Here is a 20,547-nt window from a genome sequence, read left to right as displayed (position 1 = left end):
AATATAGTAATTAGCAACTGACTGATCCATTGCAAATAAAACTAAAATCCGTTGCTAAAAAAATTTAGCATCGGAATCAGCAACGGAAAATATCGGATGCAGATCCGTCGTTGCTGATTTTTTAGCAACGGAATTTCCGTTGCTGAAAAATCAGCAACGGATAATCCGTTGCAAATATGCAACGGATTTTCCGTTGCTGATTGTAAATAATTCATCAATCAGCAACGGATTTTCCGTTGCTCATATATCAGCAACGGAAAATCCGTTGCTGATTGATGAATTATTTACAATCAGCAACGGAAAATCCGTTGCTGACTATATTATTTTTATTAAATTTATTTATTTATTTTTATCCAAATGACTTTTAATTTTTTTAATTAATTATTTATGGATATTTTAAAAGTTATAGAATATATATATAAACAACATAAATTAATATGGAAAATGACTTTATCACCAATAATAAATGGAATAAAAATAAAATTCATAGCATAAAAATTTAGTTAAACTTGCATTAATGCAAATAAGTCAAAATACAATAAAAAGATACAATCAAAAGATACAATCATGGTATTGTGGATCGACGTAAGATGAATCAGGTTTATAGTGGTTGAGGTTCAGGTCAATAAATTGGTGGAGATGTGGGACCCATAGATGTCATTATCTGGGGAGCCATAGGCGGCGGCATTGATGGGGACATGGGTGCTAGCATACCTTGATCAATATTTGATGTCCCACCATGATATCCAAGATTGTTCATAAGATATTCTTTCATGGAATCCATCTGCCGTTTCATTTCAAAAATAAAATCATCTTTTTTCTTTATCTCCTCTTCTTTTTTCTTTATCTCCTTTTGAAATGATTTGGATGAAGTGGACTTGTCACTCCTAGAATCTAATATGGATCCTCGTCGAGGCATGCTACAAACCAGAAAAAATATATGCATTATCATTAATAATTATTGAGTTGAGAAAATATAAAATCAACCAAACTCCACAATTATATCAAAGAAGGAATGCAAAATTGTTTCCTTTGTTCTTGATACATGTACATATATATCATGGAAGAAGCAGGCATGGATAGAAGCTAAGCATAAAAATAAAAACAGCATGAAGGCATAAAAATAAAAACAGCATGAAGTAATCATGTCTTTCTACCTGGAATGGGACTCTTGCTGGAATGTAAAAAGAACCTTCAATACTCTACTGGAAACAAACACCAGTTAATTCTAGGAGAAATAGGAATACAATAGTTGCCGGCTTGTATTCCTTGCTTGATAAAATTTGGAACGTTAAAAAGCAGAGGTATTCAAATGACATTTAACTTGATGGCAAACAGCATAGTAGAGTTCTATTTGTATACCTTTACTGACACTGTGTCCCAGGTTGTTGTTTATACGCAAAGGATCAATAACATTGAAGTGTTTGGATAAAAAGGGTTGCCTTTGATTATCTTGTCCAGCAGGTAAAACAGCATATATTGCACTACAAGCCTCAAGAAATAATTTGCTAAGTCCAGAAGATGGTTTTGATTTAGGTTGCTTAATGAATAGGGCATGGCAGGATTAGTGATTTTCTAATAACAGACTAATAATTTGGGAAAGCAGAAGTGTCCGGAAAAAGGATCATAATATTTGGACAAAAGGAGTAGACAATTTCTAGGATAAAGCACTAACCTTTTCAAGGAAACAAAGGGTGAACAGTCCACCTAGTTGGTTAAATAAAATATCTACCACAACGTTTTCCACTAGACACTTTATTATCTTCACCTGTATATATGTATTCAAACAAAAAAAGAAAGTTAAATCTATCATCAAGAATCACTTATTAAGGAATCTTTTATTGAGATTTTTATGGTACACCTATTAGACAAAGATTCCAGCAGGAAAACCTTCTTCAAAAAACAAATAAAAAAATGATAAAAGAAATATGTAAAAATTTGAAAATGAAAATAAATAAATCCACACTCAACAAAATTTAGAAATGTATTGAAAAGCTTGCTCCAGTGTCCACCATTGCCTCAGAATTAAAGGTATGACAAAATGCATATGTCTAGCAAACAACCCACTTGTCAAACAAACCACATAACCTTGAAATATTCCACAAAGATTACGGGTCCTCTGTGGTGGAAGTAAAGTTGTAGATGGACTATCACTGCTTCAACAATTTTGAAGTCAACATCACTAACTAGATATATTCAAGCTAAACATAAATAAACACACCCTTAGCTGAATATAAGCAAGCTTAAAATAAATTGAAGAAACAGAGAGAATAAAAGATGAATAAACAGAATGTACAAAAATAAGAACTTAAAGAATTTAAAAGGGACCTACCTCTGCTTGAATGTACTCAACCTCCTTCACTCGGAATTCAGCATTTTCATTCTTCTCCTCATTCTACAGCATATCACGAACCTGACGAGCCCATGTGTCTTTCAAATTTGGATTCTCACTGAAGGTTGTTAAGTCAATATCCCCACAGAAAGAAACAAAGGCAGCATTTTCATTCTTCTCCTCATTCTCCAGCATATCACGAATCTGGAAGAAGAACGAACCTGGACTTCAAGTTTATTAGAAATGGTTCCAAAGGTCAATGAAAATCATTCAATTACTATTTTTATACAAACTCGCATTGAATAAGGAAAGAAAAAAGACAGTCATATGCTCAGAAAAGTTATTTTCAAACAATTTATGAACCGTAACCCTACAAATTAAATTGGGGGTTTTGATAAATTTTCAATTAAAAATGCATAATTAGGTTATAGATCATGGTAAAAACATTTCATAAACCCTTATTTTATCAAATGAATAGCCTAAAACCATTATTCAAAGTATCGATAAAAAAAATTTGTTACCTGAATTATTGAAGAAAAGAGTGTAAAACCCAACCCGTATACAAAGAGAGGGGGTAAATCAGGATGTTCGATTGTGATAATGATGGATCTAGTTGGATGTTGCCATGGGTCTGTGTTTTTGGTGGTTTATAGAAAAAGATTGAATCTGTTAAGATGAAGGAGAAGAAGATGAAGATAAAATTAATTTTCGGCTGTTTGTTTCTTTGCTCCTGTTTACGTTTCTGTTGGGTGAGGGGGGGTGCAGGTTTGGAATTAATTAACTAGTAGAGATAGGGGGGGTGTGCAGGTTTAAAATTAAGGGGGGTGCAGGTTTAGAATTAATTAACACTGGAGATAAACGGTTGAGATTTTATAATGTAAAAATTAATCAACGATCTGTAAAATTTTAGTTTTATATTAAAATTTAAATAATTATTTTTTTAATTAGCAACAGATATTCCATTGCAAATTTTATCTTGTTTTTAGTTACTAAATTTAGCAACGGAATTATCCGTTGCTAAAATCTGACGCTAATAGCCTTATTTTGTAGTAGGGAACGTCCACCAACACCATTGGTTTTTGTTGTGTGTGGTCCCGCACCATGTGATGGTGGGACCACCATATTAATTAGTAAGAGACAGCAAGGCAAGGCTGTCTCTTTGAATTAATAGAGGAGCTGCCACTGTAGAGGCAGTAGCACAAACGGGAGAAAAACAAGAGAAAGAGAAGAAGAGGCAGCAGAGCAGCCTGTGTTCTTTCTTCGATTTCCAGCTCATTCACCGTTGGATCGGGCTGAGATTTTGACAGCAGCTTCTAGACACATTCCTTTTCATTCTGGACGGTTGGATCGAAGATTGGTGGTGTGGAAGCTGGCCGTTTTGACAGAAAACGGGGCTGTCAGTTTTGTGAGTTTTTCTCAAATAATTCTCCTTTAATCTTGTTGTAATCCGAGAATAAGTAGTTCTTGATGATATATATGTTGTATCCCTTAGTTGAATCTGAGGAAGAACAGTTGTGAACCCATTATTTGTGATAGTGGAAGTTTTTAGGTGGACTCCGGTCCCGTGGTTTTTCCCGCATCGGGTTTTCCACGTAAAAATCTTGGTGTTAATTTGTGTGATTATTTGCATTATATTTGATCATTGTTTGAATCTGTTTTTTACTGCACAAAGAGGGAAAAAGGATTGGGACTTGTGAATTGTGAATGTATTCCGCTTAATTGATCCGGTTAGTTGTCCCGAGTTTTCCCAATAAAGTGGTATCAGAGCATTTGGTTGTGTAGATTGAGTTCTTGTGCAGTTAAAATGGAAAAGGAAGATTCGGGCATGATAAAGCTCACTTCCTCAAATTATTTTCTGTGGAAAACAATGATGGAGGATCACTTATATTGCAATGATTTGGCTTTGCCGATTGAATGTAAAGGAATAAAGCCTGATGACATGGATGATGCAAAATGGAATGGACTAAATAGAAAGGCTACCGCTAATGTTAGAAAATGGGTATCTTCTAAGTCCATTAATCATATTTCTCAAGAACATGACTGTTATACAGTGTGGAAGATGTTGGAAGAAACATTTGCCAAGGAGAGTGCACAAAACAAGGTTTTTGTAATTAGAGACCTTGTGAATTTGAAGTATAGAGATGGTGAAGATGCTTCAGTGCATATAAATGTATTCCAAGGGTTCTTGAATCAGCTGTCATTGATGAACCTTGAGTTAGCCGATGAAATGCAAGCATTAATCCTATTGAGTTCATTGCCGGATAGTTGGGAGACTTTGGTAGTGTCACTTAGCAATTCTACTCCGAATGGAAAGCTCACTTTGAAAACAGTGAAGGATTGTATCCTCAATGAAGAGAAGAGGAGGAAAGGGACAAGCACTTCCGAGTCTCATGCACTTGTTACAGAAAGTCGAGGGAGGAGTCAAAGCAGGTTCTCTCACGGCAAGCAAGATGGAGAATCCAGCAATAGAAAAGGCAAATGGAAGCCAAGAGGAAGATCTCAGTCAAGGAAGGGTTTTAAGTGTTATTATTGTGACAAGCCTGGGCATATGCAAAAAGATTGCAGAAAGTATAAAAGAGATAAAAAGGGTAGAGATGAAGACAAGAATGAAGAGAATGGTACAGCTGCAGTTGTATCTGATGGTGATGTTGCCATTGTGTGTGATGATGGCTGTGTTAATCTTGCATGTCAAGATACCACCTGGGTTGCAGATTCAGCAGCTTCTTACCATGTTACACCCCGACGTGATTTTTACACATCCTACACTGCTGGTGACTTTGGTCAAGTTAGGATGGGAAATCAAGGGATGGCTAGTGTTGTGGGCATTGGAGATATTTGGTTGGAAACTAATACTGGGTGCAAGTTGCTACTCAAAGATGTTAGGCATGTGCCTGATATGCGCCTACATTTGATCTCTACTGGTACTCTTGATGAAGAAGGCTATCACAGTTACTTTGGAGATGGTAAATGGAAGCTCTCCAAAAATTCCCTAATTGTTGCTAAAGGGAAGAAGATGGGTCTCTACATGTCACAAGCCAAGGTGATCAAAGGGGAGGTAAATGCAATTGAAGATTGCTCTACTGATTTATGGCATAAGCGGCTTGGACATTTGAGTGAGAAAGGCCTTGGAATCCTTGCCAAGAAGAATTACCTTCCTTTAAAAGGTATGAACTTGAACACATGTACTCATTGTTTAGTTGGTAAACAACATAGAGTTGCATTTCAAAGATCACCTTCACATAGAAGGTCACATGTTCTTGATTTAGTTCATACTGATGTTTGCTCAATGATTGATAAGTCTCTTGGAGGTGCATTGTACTTTGTTAGTTTTATTGATGATCACTCCAGGAAGATTTGGGCCACTTGTTTGAAATCCAAAGATCAGGTGTTTGATGTCTTTAAGGATTTCCATGCTAGAGTTGAAAGAGAAACTGGTAGAAAGCTGAAATGTGTTCGAGCAGATAATGGTGGTGAATACAGGGGTCCTTTTGAGAAGTACTGCAGGGAACATGGCATCAAGTTAGAGAAGACAGTTCCTAAGACTCCACAACAGAATGGAGTGGCTGAGAGAATGAACAGAACAATTGTTGAAAGAATTAGATGTATGCTCTCTCATGCAAAGCTGCCTAAGTCCTTTTGGGGTGAGGCAATGAAGACTGCAGTTGCCATGATCAACCTTTCTCCATCAGTTCCTCTTGAGTTTGATGTTCCAGATAGAGTTTGGAAAGGAAAGGATGTTTCCTATGCACACTTGAGAGTGTTTGGATGCAGAGCATTTGTACATGTTCCAAGGGATGAAAGGTCTAAGCTTGATAGCAAGACAAAGCAGTGTATTTTCTTGGGCTCTGAAGATGATGAGTTTGGTTATAGGTTATGGGATCCAAAGGAGAAGAAAATTGTGAGAAGCAGAGATGTTATCTTCTTTGAAGATCAAACCATTGAAGACTTTGAACTGAAGGAGAAAACAGAGTCTACTACTTTTATTCCATCTAATTCAAATCCAGCACCTACTCCACAGTTATCTTTGATGCCTGCTAATCATGGGGGAGACTTGCAAAATGATGAAAATGGTGGTTTTCTTAATGAGCCATTAGTTGGTGATCCTGAATCAGCTAATGATGATATTGATGTTATTCCTGAACAAGTTATGCAGGAAGCTCCAGATGAGCCACAATTGAGGAGGTCAACTAGACCTCGCCAACCTTCCACCAAATACTCTCCTCATGAGTATGTGCTGGTTACTGACGGGGGAGAGCCAGAATGCTTTGATGAAGCTATGTCACATGAGAAGAAAAGTGAGTGGTTGAAAGCAATGCAAGAAGAGATGAAATCCTTGCATGAAAATCATACCTTTGAGTTAGTGAAGCTTCCTAAAGGTAAGAGAGCGCTCAAGAACAAATGGGTGTTCAGGTTGAAAATTGATGAACATTGCTCACAGCCAAGGTACAAGGCAAGATTGGTTGTGAAAGGTTTCGGTCAGAAGAAGGGTATTGATTTTGAAGAAATCTTTTCACCAGTGGTCAAGATGTCTTCAATCCGAGTTGTGCTTGGCTTAGCTGCTAGTTTGAATCTTGAAGTTGAGCAACTTGATGTGAAAACTGCCTTTCTCCATGGTGATTTAGATGAGGAGATCTACATGGAACAGCCTGAAGGGTTTGAAGCAAAAGGTAAAGAGCAGCTAGTTTGCAAGTTGAAAAAGAGCTTATATGGGTTAAAGCAAGCTCCAAGACAATGGTACAAGAAGTTTGATTCTTTCATGGTGGATCATGGTTATGACAGGACTACTTCTGATCATTGTGTATTTATGAAAAGGTTTCCAGATGGAAACTTTATTATTCTCCTGTTGTATGTGGATGATATGTTGATTGTTGGCCATGATGCTAAGAAGATTCAGATGTTGAAGGAAGAGTTAAACAAGTCTTTTGCAATGAAAGACTTAGGACCGGCAAAACAGATTCTTGGCATGAAGATCACACGTGACAGGAAGAAGGAGAAACTTTGGCTATCTCAGGAGAGATATGTCCAAAAGGTACTTGAGAGATTCAACATGAGCAACTCCAAACCAGTTTGTTCTCCACTTGCAAGCCACTTTAAACTAAGTTCTAAGCAGTGTCCTTCAAGTGATGAAGAAAGAGATGAGATGGAAAAAGTTCCTTATGCATCCGCAGTTGGTAGCTTGATGTATGCCATGGTTTGCACAAGGCCGGATATAGCTCATGCAGTTGGTATGGTTAGTCGATTCCTCTCCAATCCTGGTAAAGAACACTGGTCAGCAGTGAAATGGATACTCAGGTATCTCAAAGGTACTTCTAGTTTCAGCTTATGTTTTGGTAATGATAAACCTGTGTTGGATGGATACACAGATGCAGATATGGCTGGTGATGTTGATTCTAGAAAGTCCACATCAGGATACTTGATGAAGTTTGCAGGGGGAGCAGTCTCATGGCAATCAAGGTTGCAAAAATGTGTGGCATTATCCACTACAGAGGCTGAATATATTGCTCTTACTGAAGGGGGCAAAGAGTTGTTATGGATGAAGAAGTTCTTACATGAACTTGGCCTAGTTCAAGAGAACTTTGTGTTGCATTGTGATAGTCAAAGTGCAATCCATCTCAGTAAGCATCCTACTTTTCACTCTCGGTCAAAGCACATTGAAGTTAGATATCAATGGATTCGAGATGCTATGGAGATGAAGTCATTTGTTGTTGAGAAGATCCATACTGATGACAACGTGTCAGATATGATGACCAAACCTCTACCGAGAGAGAAGTTTGAGTTTTGTAGAAGGGAAGCAGGCTTATCAGAGCCTCCTAAATTGAAGCTTACATGTTGATCGCCAATATGGCGAATTCCTCACATGGTGCGTGAGGGGGAGATTTGTTGTGTGTGGTCCCGCACCATGTGATGGTGGGACCACCATATTAATTAGTAAGAGACAGCAAGGCAAGGCTGTCTCTTTGAATTAATAGAGGAGCTGCCACTGTAGAGGCAGTAGCACAAACGGGAGAAAAACAAGAGAAAGAGAAGAAGAGGCAGCAGAGCAGCCTGTGTTCTTTCTTCGATTTCCAGCTCATTCACCGTTGGATCGGGCTGAGATTTTGACAGCAGCTTCTAGACACATTCCTTTTCATTCTGGACGGTTGGATCGAAGATTGGTGGTGTGGAAGCTGGCCGTTTTGACAGAAAACGGGGCTGTCAGTTTTGTGAGTTTTTCTCAAATAATTCTCCTTTAATCTTGTTGTAATCCGAGAATAAGTAGTTCTTGATGATATATATGTTGTATCCCTTAGTTGAATCTGAGGAAGAACAGTTGTGAACCCATTATTTGTGATAGTGGAAGTTTTTAGGTGGACTCCGGTCCCGTGGTTTTTCCCGCATCGGGTTTTCCACGTAAAAATCTTGGTGTTAATTTGTGTGATTATTTGCATTATATTTGATCATTGTTTGAATCTGTTTTTTACTGCACAAAGAGGGAAAAAGGATTGGGACTTGTGAATTGTGAATGTATTCCGCTTAATTGATCCGGTTAGTTGTCCCGAGTTTTCCCAATAGTTTTTAAGTCAATTATTCAAATTGACCAAATACGATAAATCAAATATCTCAAAGAACATTATAATCTAAAGAATAAAAGAAGATGTATCAATCGGAAATGATTTCTATAAAATCCGTGTATATGATAATTTAACCACATTGTTGACGACTTACCGGGCACAGAAGGATCGCTAGATGACATTCCAGAAATATTCAAATATATAAAGCGTGCGTCATTCAACTCTTGATTCAGTTGTTGAACAAGTTAAAAGAGTCCTGCGTTAAAAGGTAGGACTGCGTTGTTTATATTGGCCACACAAGAGAGATTCTTGAGGCATAGAGTAGAAGATGCGTAAGGAATGCTGCCTAATGGTATAAGTCCAGGCAAGGCAATTTTCCTGGCTCCGAAGAGGTACAAACGCTGATGAAAAATAGAAACAAAAAGATATAAAAATCACAAACAGAATGAAATATATGTGGGCTATCATGCATAAACAAATGTACATAACACAATTATTAAAAAAAAATTATAATGTTCCAGGAGAGAAAAACGAAAAAAAGAAATAAAAAAAGAATTTTGAATAGCTGAAAATATTCTTACACTTCTTTTTTATAAGATGAGATGTGATTTTTTCTCATGTTTATTTTTTCTTATCACCAATGACATATTCACGGACGCGACTCACAGGTCCTAAAAGCCAAGCAATGGAACAGAGTTCGTCAACTCCATATCCTTAATTGATCGCTCACTTACATGTAGATCAAAAAATACAAGTAGTAGGATTCAAACCAATGATGTCTCTTTTCCTAATTCATTTCTTACCACTTTACTATTACTAGTTGAACTACTAGATTACTTGTTTTTCCAATATATCTATGAGAAAGTATTAATAGTTGTATAATTGGAGCATCATAAAATTTCTCTAATAATTATTCGAATCAAACTAGAAAGTGAAATGGACTGTAATACCAACCTTTATTTGCTGACTATACTGGTCAATTAAAACCTTGGCATATTGATCTTGGGTATATAAACGACTTGTTTCATAATTACCAGGCACGAAGTAGTTGTTTATGTAATCATTAGTGCCCAAGCTGACATAATATAAGCACTTATTAAGGTAATTTGTTGCTGCCTGTTCAGTCCCTAGTAATTGAATCGAGCGATTGAATGTAGCAGCATGATTTTGCAATTGCTCATTCAGGCTGATTCTATCACCCTGGAACATGTCAACAGAAATAGGAAAAGAAGAAGAAGAAGAGAGAAGTTAAATCATAGGACGCTGTAAAAATATTCAGAGGCAAAAAATAACTACAATGTAAATTATTGGGTACCAATTCCCTTCCACTCTCATCACGAATCCCTGCTGCCCCAGATGCATAGTTAACACCAACCAATATGTCTCTGCCTCTAGCAGTTACAAATGGCGGAATAAATTGGTCAAACCCCAAAAGTTCACCTGCAAATGCCAGAGTGTTATATGTGAAAAAAATTCAATTTCTAAACTAATATGTGAGGAATAATGCGCAAGCAGAGATGAGAAGAGAGCACCAATTATATCCACTGTGGTTCGGCCATTGGTAAACCTTCCGGTGGTTCCATTAGGGAAGTCAATTCCATATGGGCGGTAATTGGCTTTAGAAGTTGTTACAAGGTGGTTGTTGTTGCCACTATCCGCCAACGAGTCTCCAAATATGAAAAAACAAGGCACCTGTGGAGCGGCATGAGCACAATTTTGCAAATTCGACACCAGCTTCAATAGGAAAAGTAGGAAGCACCATACTTTGATCTTGTATGCCATTTCTAATCAATTTGCAGGAAATTAAGGTGGGAGCTGTTGAGAAGTATTTGAAGCAATGGAGTTTTGAAAACTGTGAGGAGAACAAAGGAATCAATGGTAACACAGCCTAATGAAAACGTGGGGATTATATAGGGTAAGTTGAGAATAATTAAGAGGTTTAACCTATTGGTTAGCCAACCCTTTCTATATATATATGTGTAGGGTAATATACAATAATAATGGTGGAGGTTACCACACAAGAGTATAACTACAAAATTTTCTATATAAGTACATTCTATAATATGCCCCCTCAAGCTGAGGGTGGAGGATCAACCAGAAGCTTGAAACGAAAAGCAGTAAACGAAGCAGTAGGAAGTGGTTTAGTAAAAACATTTGCAAGTTGATCCTAAGAAGAAATAAAACGAATTTGAATCTCCTTCTTCGCAACTCTATCTCGGACAAAATGATAATCATATCTTGGAGCCTCACCTAACAGCTTAAACTTTTGGGTTGAGATCACAAGATATGATTTATATTATTCTCTAACACACCCCCTCAAGTGAAAGCCGAGAAAATCAAATATATGATCTCGTAAAGGTTTGATATTTAAGAGCACCCACAATTTGACGAAAGCGTGTAGAATCAGAAAATAGAGGATCTGGTAGTATGGTAGTTTTTGGATGTAGATATAAAGTATCAACAAGTTTGCAAGATAACATACCAGCCCGAGTGAGGATGTCAAGTGTATATTTATGATGTCGAAGCATAAGACCCATACCAGTAGGCTAAACTTCAATACCCAAAAAATAATGAATAGTATCCAAGTCGCGAAGCTTAAATTCTGAGCTTAGTAGCTATGAGCTGTTGAAGCAGAAAAGAATTGCTACCTATAAGCAGAATATCATCAACATAGACCATAAGATATCAAATATAAACACTAATAGAGAAGATAAACAATAAGGAATCCACCTTAAAGGCACAGAAACCAATAGATAGCAGGAAATCATTCAGATGAGTGTACTAAGCCCGCGAAGCCTGTTTTAAACCATATAGAGACTTATGCAATCGACACACATGAGAGGGGAGAGCTGAATCAACAAAACCTGGAGGTTGTTTCATGTAGACCTCCTCATAAAGAACGACATTGAGGAAGGCATTATGGATATCAAGTTGATGAATTTTCCAATCACACGAAACGACAATGAAGAAGACTAATCTGACAGTCGCCTGTTTAAGAACATGATTAAAGGTTTTAGAGTAATCAATACCTTCTTGCTGAGTGAAACCTCTAGCAACTAAACACGCCTTATATCTCTCAATGCTGCCATCAGATCTGCGTTTAATCTTGTACACCCACTGACTACCAACAACATTCATCGAAGGGTGAAACGACACTAAGGTCCAAGTTATGTTAGCGTGTAAGGCCTGAATTTCCTTTATGCCATGCCTCATACCTATTAGCATCATTAAAAACAAGTGGCTAATGAGTAGGAAGAGAAACTACCTGGCTGAAGGAGGCAACAGAGGCGATGGTAGTTGTTGTGGATAGTGTTGTCCTGGGTTATTGAGGACAGAGAACCATGGGATGTTGGTGAGTAGCTGGGCGTGGAGAAGGAGAGACAATACCTAGAAGTTGCTGGAGAGGATATGAGAAAAGGTCAACACAAAGCTGCAGGTCGGCTGGAGAGGCAGTGGAGGGACTAGACTAGGCAGACACCAGTGAGCTGCTATAGAACTGGGCTATTCTACAGCGTCAGAGCTGAAGGCAAGGGCATCTGGCGATGGGGAACCTGTTCCTGCATAATGATCATTTAAAAAACAAGCAGCTGGTGACAATATGGTAGGGCTGGGTGGGGGTGAAGCGGAGGCAGAGGCTGTGGGCAAGTGAGGGGTCCGTTGGGGTGCGACAGAGGGGAGAACAGAGGTGTTGTTTGGGCTGGTTGGTAAAGTGGTAGGCTGAAAGAATTGGAGGACGCAAGGATGGAAGGTGTTGTAACCCTTTTTTGGGTCCCCCACAAAATATATATATAGCCAAGGGAGGTTAGAAAAAAATAACATGAGGCAAAAGCGCTCAGAAAATGGTTGGAAAATTGATCAATGAGGTTAAAAATACAAAGATTGGATTTTTGATAGTATATTCTTAAAGGAGGAGAGCCCTGTTGAGAAGGAAAATTTGAAATTTGAGGAGAAAAGCCCAAATTTGGATGTTTATGGACTTAATTGGATTTTTAAATGAATTTATAGGGGATTTGATTGCAAGAAAAATTGATTTTTAAGTCAATTTGGGCTTTAATTAGAAGAAATTTAAGTTCTGGGGCCAAAATATATTTTTTAGGAATTTATTAGGTCAAATCAGGGGCTTAATTGCATAAATATTGAAGTTTAAGGGCCAATTAGGGACTTAATTGAAGAAATCCAAAACTAGGGACCAAATTTGAAGAGGCGCGTAAATGGAGGGGCTGCAATTAATAGATTCAGGGGCCTAATTGAAGAAATTGGAAGTTTATTGATCAATTAAAGGCTCAATTGCATAAATCAGAGGCCAAGGACTAAAGTGAAAAACATGGCCAACAAGAGGGGCAGAGACCGAAATTGGCAGGGATGCAATTGAAGAAAAAAAAATGATTAAGGGCTGTTAGGGACTTAATTGAAGTTTAAGGGCCAATTAGGGACTTAATTGAAGAAATCCAAAACTAGGGACCAAATTTGAAGAGGCGCGTAAATGGAGGGGCTGCAATTAATAGATTCAGGGGCCTAATTGAAGAAATTGGAAGTTTATTGATCAATTAAAGGCTCAATTGCATAAATCAGAGGCCAAGGACTAAAGTGAAAAACGTGGCCAACAAGAGGGGCAGAGACCGAAATTGACAGGGATGCAATTGAAGAAAAAAAAATGATTAAGGGCTGTTTCGAAACTTGGCGCGTTCTGGCGCCACTTTTAAATGAAACGGCGCGTTTTATCCAAAACGACGCCGTTTCATATTTAAAAAAAAAAAAAAAAAAGGGGAGGAACCAGGCGACGCGTCGCCCGGTACTATTCATTTTCTTCCCCACCAAGCTGCCCGAGTGGCCGACTTCTAGGCGTGTTTTCTGCCTCGTTTGGCCCCCAAATCCGACAAAGCATGCACCAACATGTCCACCTGGAACCCCTTTATCCCGGGGAGTGGTCCGGTCGGGTCAAAAAGGTTTAGAACGGCTCCGTTTATCGGGTCAAATCGTGCACCGCGGGCAGTCTGCAAATTTGGCAGTTCGAGGTGCACACTTTGAACCAACGGTTTGGATTACTCGAGTCGAATAAAGGGCTGAGACATTTTCCCCATTGAAGACAAGATTACCCTCTTTCCAGCCCTATAAATACGAGAAATTTTCATGGTCAAATGGTTGGTGGAGGGGAGCTTGAAATAGGCACAAAATAAGCTTTTCTTGCCCGGTTTTCCTGCAACCAGCCTTCTCTTTCTCTTTCTTTTCTCTCCGCCGTGGCCTCCAGCCGCCACCACTGATCTCGCCACCATCCTTCCCACGAAACACCACATCCCTTCCTCAGTCACACCAACAGCTCCAGCCGAGAGTTTTCCTTCTCCTCTGCAGGAATCCGCTCCTTCTTCCAGCCGGGACCAGCCTCCACTGCAGCACCACCAGCCTCCACCGCAGCACCACCAGCCTCCCAGCAACGCACCGCCTCCTCCACGCCAGGTCACTCTTCGGCCCCCCCTTTTCCCGGTGTTAAAATTTTGTTTTCTCTTCTCTACATGCAGAACAAATAACGTTCTGCATGGAGGGGTGGGGGGGGGAAATAATTCCCCCCCGCCCGTTTTGGTCTGGGCCAGGCGGATCTTGGCCCAGCCCTGTATTCTGGGCCGGGTCTAGCCCAGAAGAGAGTAATAGTATTTTGGGCCGAAATCGGCCCAATACATTTTGGGCCGAGATCGGCCCAATACATTTTGGGCCTAGATCGGCCCAACACCTTTGGGGTTGAGTCCGACCAGCCCAGTTGGGTGGGCCGGACCAGCCCAGCCCATTTAATATTATATATTATATATTATATTGTTTTGTATTATTTATATATAGATATATATATATTTTAATACCGGATTTGTATCTTTACAGTATAAAAATACAAACCGATATTGATCAAAATACAATAATAAAATTACAGAAAATCAAATATTTTAGAAATAATTTTTGCAGAATTTTCTTTAAATTTTTTTTATATATATATATATATAAATATTATAGCATCATATTTTTACACAACAAAAGAAATTTCAAAACGATATATGTATTAGCATGCATTTTGGCTTTAATAACCAGTTTATTCAAGCCATGAGAACTAGGCCAATATTTCAAAAATTCTAAAAAAATCTTTTTGTCTTCTTTTAGTATTTGGGATTACGAATTTATACGTAAAATGTATTCCTGATTAAATATGATTTTTTACATAGACGTTAGAACGGTTAGGTTTTACCTGATAAGATAAGGATCTTCTTATTGAGGAGGACTCTTCTTGAACCATAGACGGACCAACAATTAGGAAACACAATGAGACCTTGAATTTTATCAGACAAATAAACAATGCAGCTTACCTTAGGTAGGGCGTATTTGGGGTGCTAATACCTTCCCTTTACGCAACCAGTCCCCGTACCCAATCTCTGAGACCAGTTAGGGTTCCTAGTGACCAAAATACTAGGTGGCGACTCCCATTCCATTTTCTACCAACAAAAGACAATATTTTCTTGTCTCCCCACATTTGCCAAATAGATACCATACACATTTCCTAGTTTTTTAAAGTGGAATACTCGCCGCGACGCCGCGCACCCGCGACAGAATGGCGACTCCGCTGGGGACCTTGTGGACTAAGTTTTGTTTTTGTCTGATTTATTTGTGTTTTCATGTGTTTATTGTTAATTTGCCTTTCCTTTGGTTATCTGCTTATATGCTTTAAATATTTTTACGCAATATTGTTCATTCATTTGTATAGAACTGTCACATGCATCACATACTTTGATTTTGAGAAGCACACACAAGCTTTAAGTTAGGTGGGGGAGTAGCGATCTGCCCTATGACTATTGGTCAGGGTTCAGATGCGTGAAACACCCAACTCATATCTGAGTGTCTGCTCGGTAATGGTGGGTATACTTACCTTAACTATTCCTTGCAACGCCCTCATACTGTCTTTACGAAGAACGTCACTGGGCAGATATGAGACCCTTCGAGACCAGATAGAAAACCTACCCGCTCTCACCTAATACATAGAACTTGTCCTTAGGATATCTATCTTACGTTCATTTGCATCATGATTAATAATGTTAAATTCATCAATCCAGGTTTTGAGCCGAAATCATGACTAAGTACCTATCTTTCCAAGAGTTTGGGCAAGAATCTGAGTTGGCTCAAGTAGCTGAAGGAAAATGCCCAAGAATCGATGCTAGTAGGTTGCCTTGCATTACCAAGATAAATCACATGGTAAATGACTTGGGGAAGTTAGTGTCTATTATGGAATTTATTGATGAGACTATTTTCGAAAGGCGATATGGGAGAATTGCACAACTAATGAGGTTACCCGTATAAGCAGCAGCAATCAAAGCCCTACTGAATTTTTGGGATCCTAGTTATCGGAGTTTTACCTTTGGGAACATTGATATGACACCGACTTTGGAGGAATATGAAAGGATTCTAGATTTTCCAAACAACAGCCACAGTATCTACCTAAGGCGAAGATTTGAAGACACAGCTTCAGAGGTAGTCAGTTTATTAGGCTTGGGAAAGATCAGCCAATGTAGAGTCGCCGAAGGGGGTTTCAAATGGAAGGTCATTGAAGCCCGAATGAAGAAAAATGCTGAAGAAGGCAAGTTGGGAGAGGAACGGTACAGGTTGGTGGCCTTCGCCATTTTTGGGCTAGTATTGTTCCCTTCCGAGATCGGAGTCATCAGTTTGGAAGCAGCAAGTGTCTTCATAGAATATGAGCATGACCGGATCAATCCCTCGTCAGCCATTTTGGGAGAAACCATGTTATCACTCAACCACTGCAGAATGCATGGAAAAGGAGCCATGAGATGTTGCACCCCTATGTTGTATTTATGGATTATCAGTCATATCGAAACACCAAGGGACATCTTTAACAACTTTTGGTGGTTTGACTTTAGACCGTTAAAAATTACCATGGATGAGACTTGGAAGAATTGGGATGAGAAAGCATGGATAGATAAATATGCAGCATTGTCAAGAAGCAACTTCAAATGGAAAGCACAATGGATGAACAACGCCATCTGCACAATGAGCTGTGGAAACAAGATATGGGTTCCTTTGATTGGTGTAATCGGGTACATCAGTTATGCGCCCGCCCTAGTAACAAGGCAGTTGGGTGGAATGCAGTATGCACCAAGAACTCTGGGTTTAGCTGATTTTGTCGGTTTATTCAAGCACCAAGCTTTCCTCGAGGAGATGGAACTTATCCGACAAGATTGGGAAAGACCCCTGATGGTAAAAAGGCAAGAAGGGAGCACATTTGAAACATCATTCAGCCAGAACTATGCAGTTTGGAGGAACGAAGAGCTTTCTGAAGTGAAGGATTTCTCAATACCAAAACATCCAGCATCCACAATAGAGCAACAAAAAAGGAAAAGGACTGATATTGAGGAAGAGTTGAGAAAGCAGCTAGAACAATGTAGAATGGATCTCAGCAAGAGCAAAAGGCAGCAACGACTGTTAGAAAATCAATTAGAAGAAGAAAACACGATGAGGGTTTACTTGAACCAGCAGTTGGAAAAACAGGATAAGCAATTAACGTCCTTAAAGGAGTGGCAGAAAAAGGCCGAGGTAGCTGAAGAAATAGCAAAAGCGGTTCAGGCTGAGTTAAGGAATTGAATAACTGAGTATGATGAGCTGTCTAACAAAAACGGGCTCATACAAAAAGAGTTGGCTAAGGTTAAGAGATCAACCAAAGGCAAGATGAGTGTCGATAAAGAGATGATGGATTCCTTGAAAAAGGGAAGGAGCCTGCTTTTAAAGAAGGTAGAAGTTGAAAAAGAGAAAAATTGGCTAGCCCATCTCGACATAGAAGAGGAAAGAAGGATCAGAGCTCAATATATGATGCAATTGGAGGAAGAGAGAAGTTCAAGAAAGGCGGCAGAGTCTGATATGAGAGATTACCAGAAGAGAGCCGAGTCTTCAAAAGGAAGGATGATGGCTTTACAATCGAAGATTGAGATACGAGAAGAAAAGTTAAAAGAGATGAGAAGCCACTACTTCGAGATGGAAGAGGAGCTCAGTAAGGCTAAGCAAGAGTGTCAAGAATGTCAAGACTACATGGACAGCTTTACAGTTCAAATTAACTCCAAAATAGCCAAGCTGGATATCGAAAAGGAAGAACTACAGAGGGTAAGGGATAAGTTGGCCCGGTCAGAGGATATGGTCCGAGTGTTGGAAAGAAGTAATAAAGCCCTAGGAGCCAGCAACGAAGTGATAATTGCAGATAACACCGTGTTCCATGATAAGATAAGGCACATAACGAAGCAGGTCGAGCAAGCAGCCCGCTATGCAGAACGATTGCAACAACAAGCTACCCAAGTTGGAAATGACGCTTCAAAGTACCGAGAATATATGGCGGCCATCACTTGTTTTATTGGGGACTTAGCTAATAGAGGAAATGCCTTTTAAGGGTAGCAGTGTATAACGCCCTGTTTTGTAATCATTGTATGAACGACTTCTATTTATAAGAAGGCCATGACCTATCTTTCTTTCTAATGTGTTTGGTAAGCTACTATGATAAGAACTTGGCAAACCCTCCTTTACAGTAATCGGGTCAACTCAGAAATCTTGCCTAAAGGATTACGAAAGTCATGAGTCGACTCTAAAATATACATTGCATGAGCATCATATTTTCATCAAGCATTCATTTTTAATACATCATATGCATGCCAGATCGTGAAACATAGGTCCCACATCCAAAATCCACAACACCCGGTCTAGATCGAGGATGGAGAACGAAGAAAGAGCTCACTTAGAGTCACATTATCAAACCAAGTTGGAGTCCGTGAAAAATGAAGTTTCTCGGCTGACCGATTTACTTGAACAGCTTCTGAGAGCTAAGAACGGGGAGGGAACATCAGCACAACAGCCTGAAGGAGTGCCAACAGCTTACATCCCTCAAACATCTCAAAACCAGGGGGCAAACTCGGCCAATGAACAACATTTTGTGCCTATCACCCCTATCCAGCCAACTCACGCTCCAATCACTGTGGACTTAACAACGGAGGGAGTCCCGGATAATAGGTCTCCCAGTGTGATGGACCAAGACAAGCTATTTGCTCTAGAAGAAAGATTAAGGGCAGTTGAGGGTAATGACTGGTTTGACCCTATGCGAGCAGCCGAAGTATGTTTGGTACCAAACATCGTGGTGCCAAAAGATTTTCGAATACCAGAGTTCATTAAGTATACCGGTTTGGAATGCCCAAACACTCACCTTCGATCCTACTGCAATAAAATGGCGGAAGTAATCTATGATGATAAATTGCTAATCTATTTCTTTCAAGATAGCCTAGCAGGATCCGCTTTAAGCTGGTATATGAGGTTAGACAGCATCAGGATCAAGAGCTGGAGAGACTTGGTGGAGGCTTTCCTCAAACAGTACAAGTTTAACATGGAAATCGCTCCTGATCGAACAAGTCTAATGGCAATGGAGAAAAAGAGCCAGGAGTCGGTGAGGGCTTATGCACAAAGATGGAGGGATGAGGCAATGCATGTCCAACCCCCTTTGATAGAAACGGAGATGGTGAGCTTGTTTGCCAATACCTTCAAAGCACCTTACTATGAGCACCTAATGGGTAGCTCCTCTCAACATTTCTATGATGCGGTACGCATAGCTGAGAGGATAGAACAAGGGATTAAAGCTGGGCGAATAGCAATGCCAGTGGAAAAGAAGGGTTTTATTGGAAGAAAGAGAGAAGACGATGTTAACAATCTGGAAGGTGGGTATAAGGACAAGAGAGTAGATTTCCATGATCCTCAAGTACCTACCTCTCAATTCTCACGCATGAACTTTAACCAACCATTTTCCCCTAATCGAACAAATAACCAGTCAAACAACCAAAATCACTACCAAAGACCCTATATAAGATACCCTTCAGAACAACTACCGCCACTACCCATGCCTTTGAAGGACATGTACGCCAAACTATTGAGCATTGGGCACATCGCTCCTATCCCTACATTACCATTACAACCACCATTCCCAATTTGGTACAAGCCCGAGTTGACTTGTGAGTACCATGCGGGTAATCCCGGGCATGGGATTGAAACCTGTTACACTTTCAAGAAGAGGTTATTGGAGCTTATTAAGATGGGATGGGTATCCTTTGAAGACAAGCCCAATGTTAATTCAAACCCATTGCCTAAGCATGCCCCAAGTAGTAGTGGAATAGGTATGATCGAAGTGGGAAATCAATGCAAGGTGTTGAAGGTGTCCATGAAGAAGTTGTACGACATGTTAGTACGATCAGGCTTTCTAGAGGCAAATGTGGAAAGCCATTCGGAGGGATATGATTACTGTGAATTCCATGGAAGAGATGGACATCATATTGAGGATTGCATCGAGTTTTGCGAAAAGATTGCAAAAATGCTAAAAATGGGGGAGTTGAGAATTGAACCCATGGAGAGCAAGGGTGAGGTGAGCATGATGGAAGGTCAAGATGAGATGACAGGAGTACGCAGGATCCAACAAACGACTAATGGGCCCCCAAGGCTAATCTTGGTTAAACCATCCTACATAAAAAGGAATCACAATGCCATGCCTTATAATTATGGTTATACCTCCAACGTTCGAGCTCCTCTTCCTTTGTTCCAAACTGAGATAAGTGGTTTGACCAGGAGTGGTCGTTGCTTTACGCCCGAGGAGTTGAGGAAGGC

The 20,547-nt window shown here is 39.5% G+C and overlaps 1 protein-coding gene and 1 long non-coding RNA gene across 3 annotated transcripts; both read right to left on the bottom strand.

Annotated features, from left to right (window-relative positions):
* Positions 1-472: 472 nt before the first annotated feature.
* On the bottom strand, positions 473-3,084 carry LOC133668017 (uncharacterized). 2 transcript variants are annotated; one of them, XR_009833618.1, is made up of 3 exons: positions 2,854-3,084; positions 2,333-2,553; positions 473-1,768 (listed from the first exon to the last, which is right to left on the bottom strand). It is a non-coding gene; the product is annotated as an uncharacterized LOC133668017 (long non-coding RNA). The 2 variants fall into 2 exon arrangements; XR_009833619.1 differs by having other exon boundaries at positions 2,888-3,084.
* A 6,044-nt stretch (positions 3,085-9,128) lies between these two features.
* LOC133668122 (GDSL esterase/lipase At1g29670-like) lies at positions 9,129-10,754 on the bottom strand. Its single transcript, XM_062087862.1, has 4 exons — positions 10,416-10,754; positions 10,199-10,323; positions 9,838-10,083; positions 9,129-9,284 (listed from the first exon to the last, which is right to left on the bottom strand). The coding sequence occupies exons 1-4, from the start codon at positions 10,663-10,665 to the stop codon at positions 9,129-9,131; spliced, it is 777 nt and encodes a 258-aa protein (XP_061943846.1). The 5' UTR covers positions 10,666-10,754.
* Positions 10,755-20,547: the final 9,793 nt, after the last annotated feature.

The sequence above is a fragment of the Populus nigra genome, chromosome 11 (assembly GCF_951802175.1).
Source record: "Populus nigra chromosome 11, ddPopNigr1.1, whole genome shotgun sequence".
In the NCBI taxonomy this organism is placed as follows: Eukaryota; Viridiplantae; Streptophyta; class Magnoliopsida; order Malpighiales; family Salicaceae; genus Populus; species Populus nigra.
The sequence above is the reverse complement of the archived record's forward strand: the minus strand, read 5'-3'. Positions and strand labels throughout refer to the sequence as shown.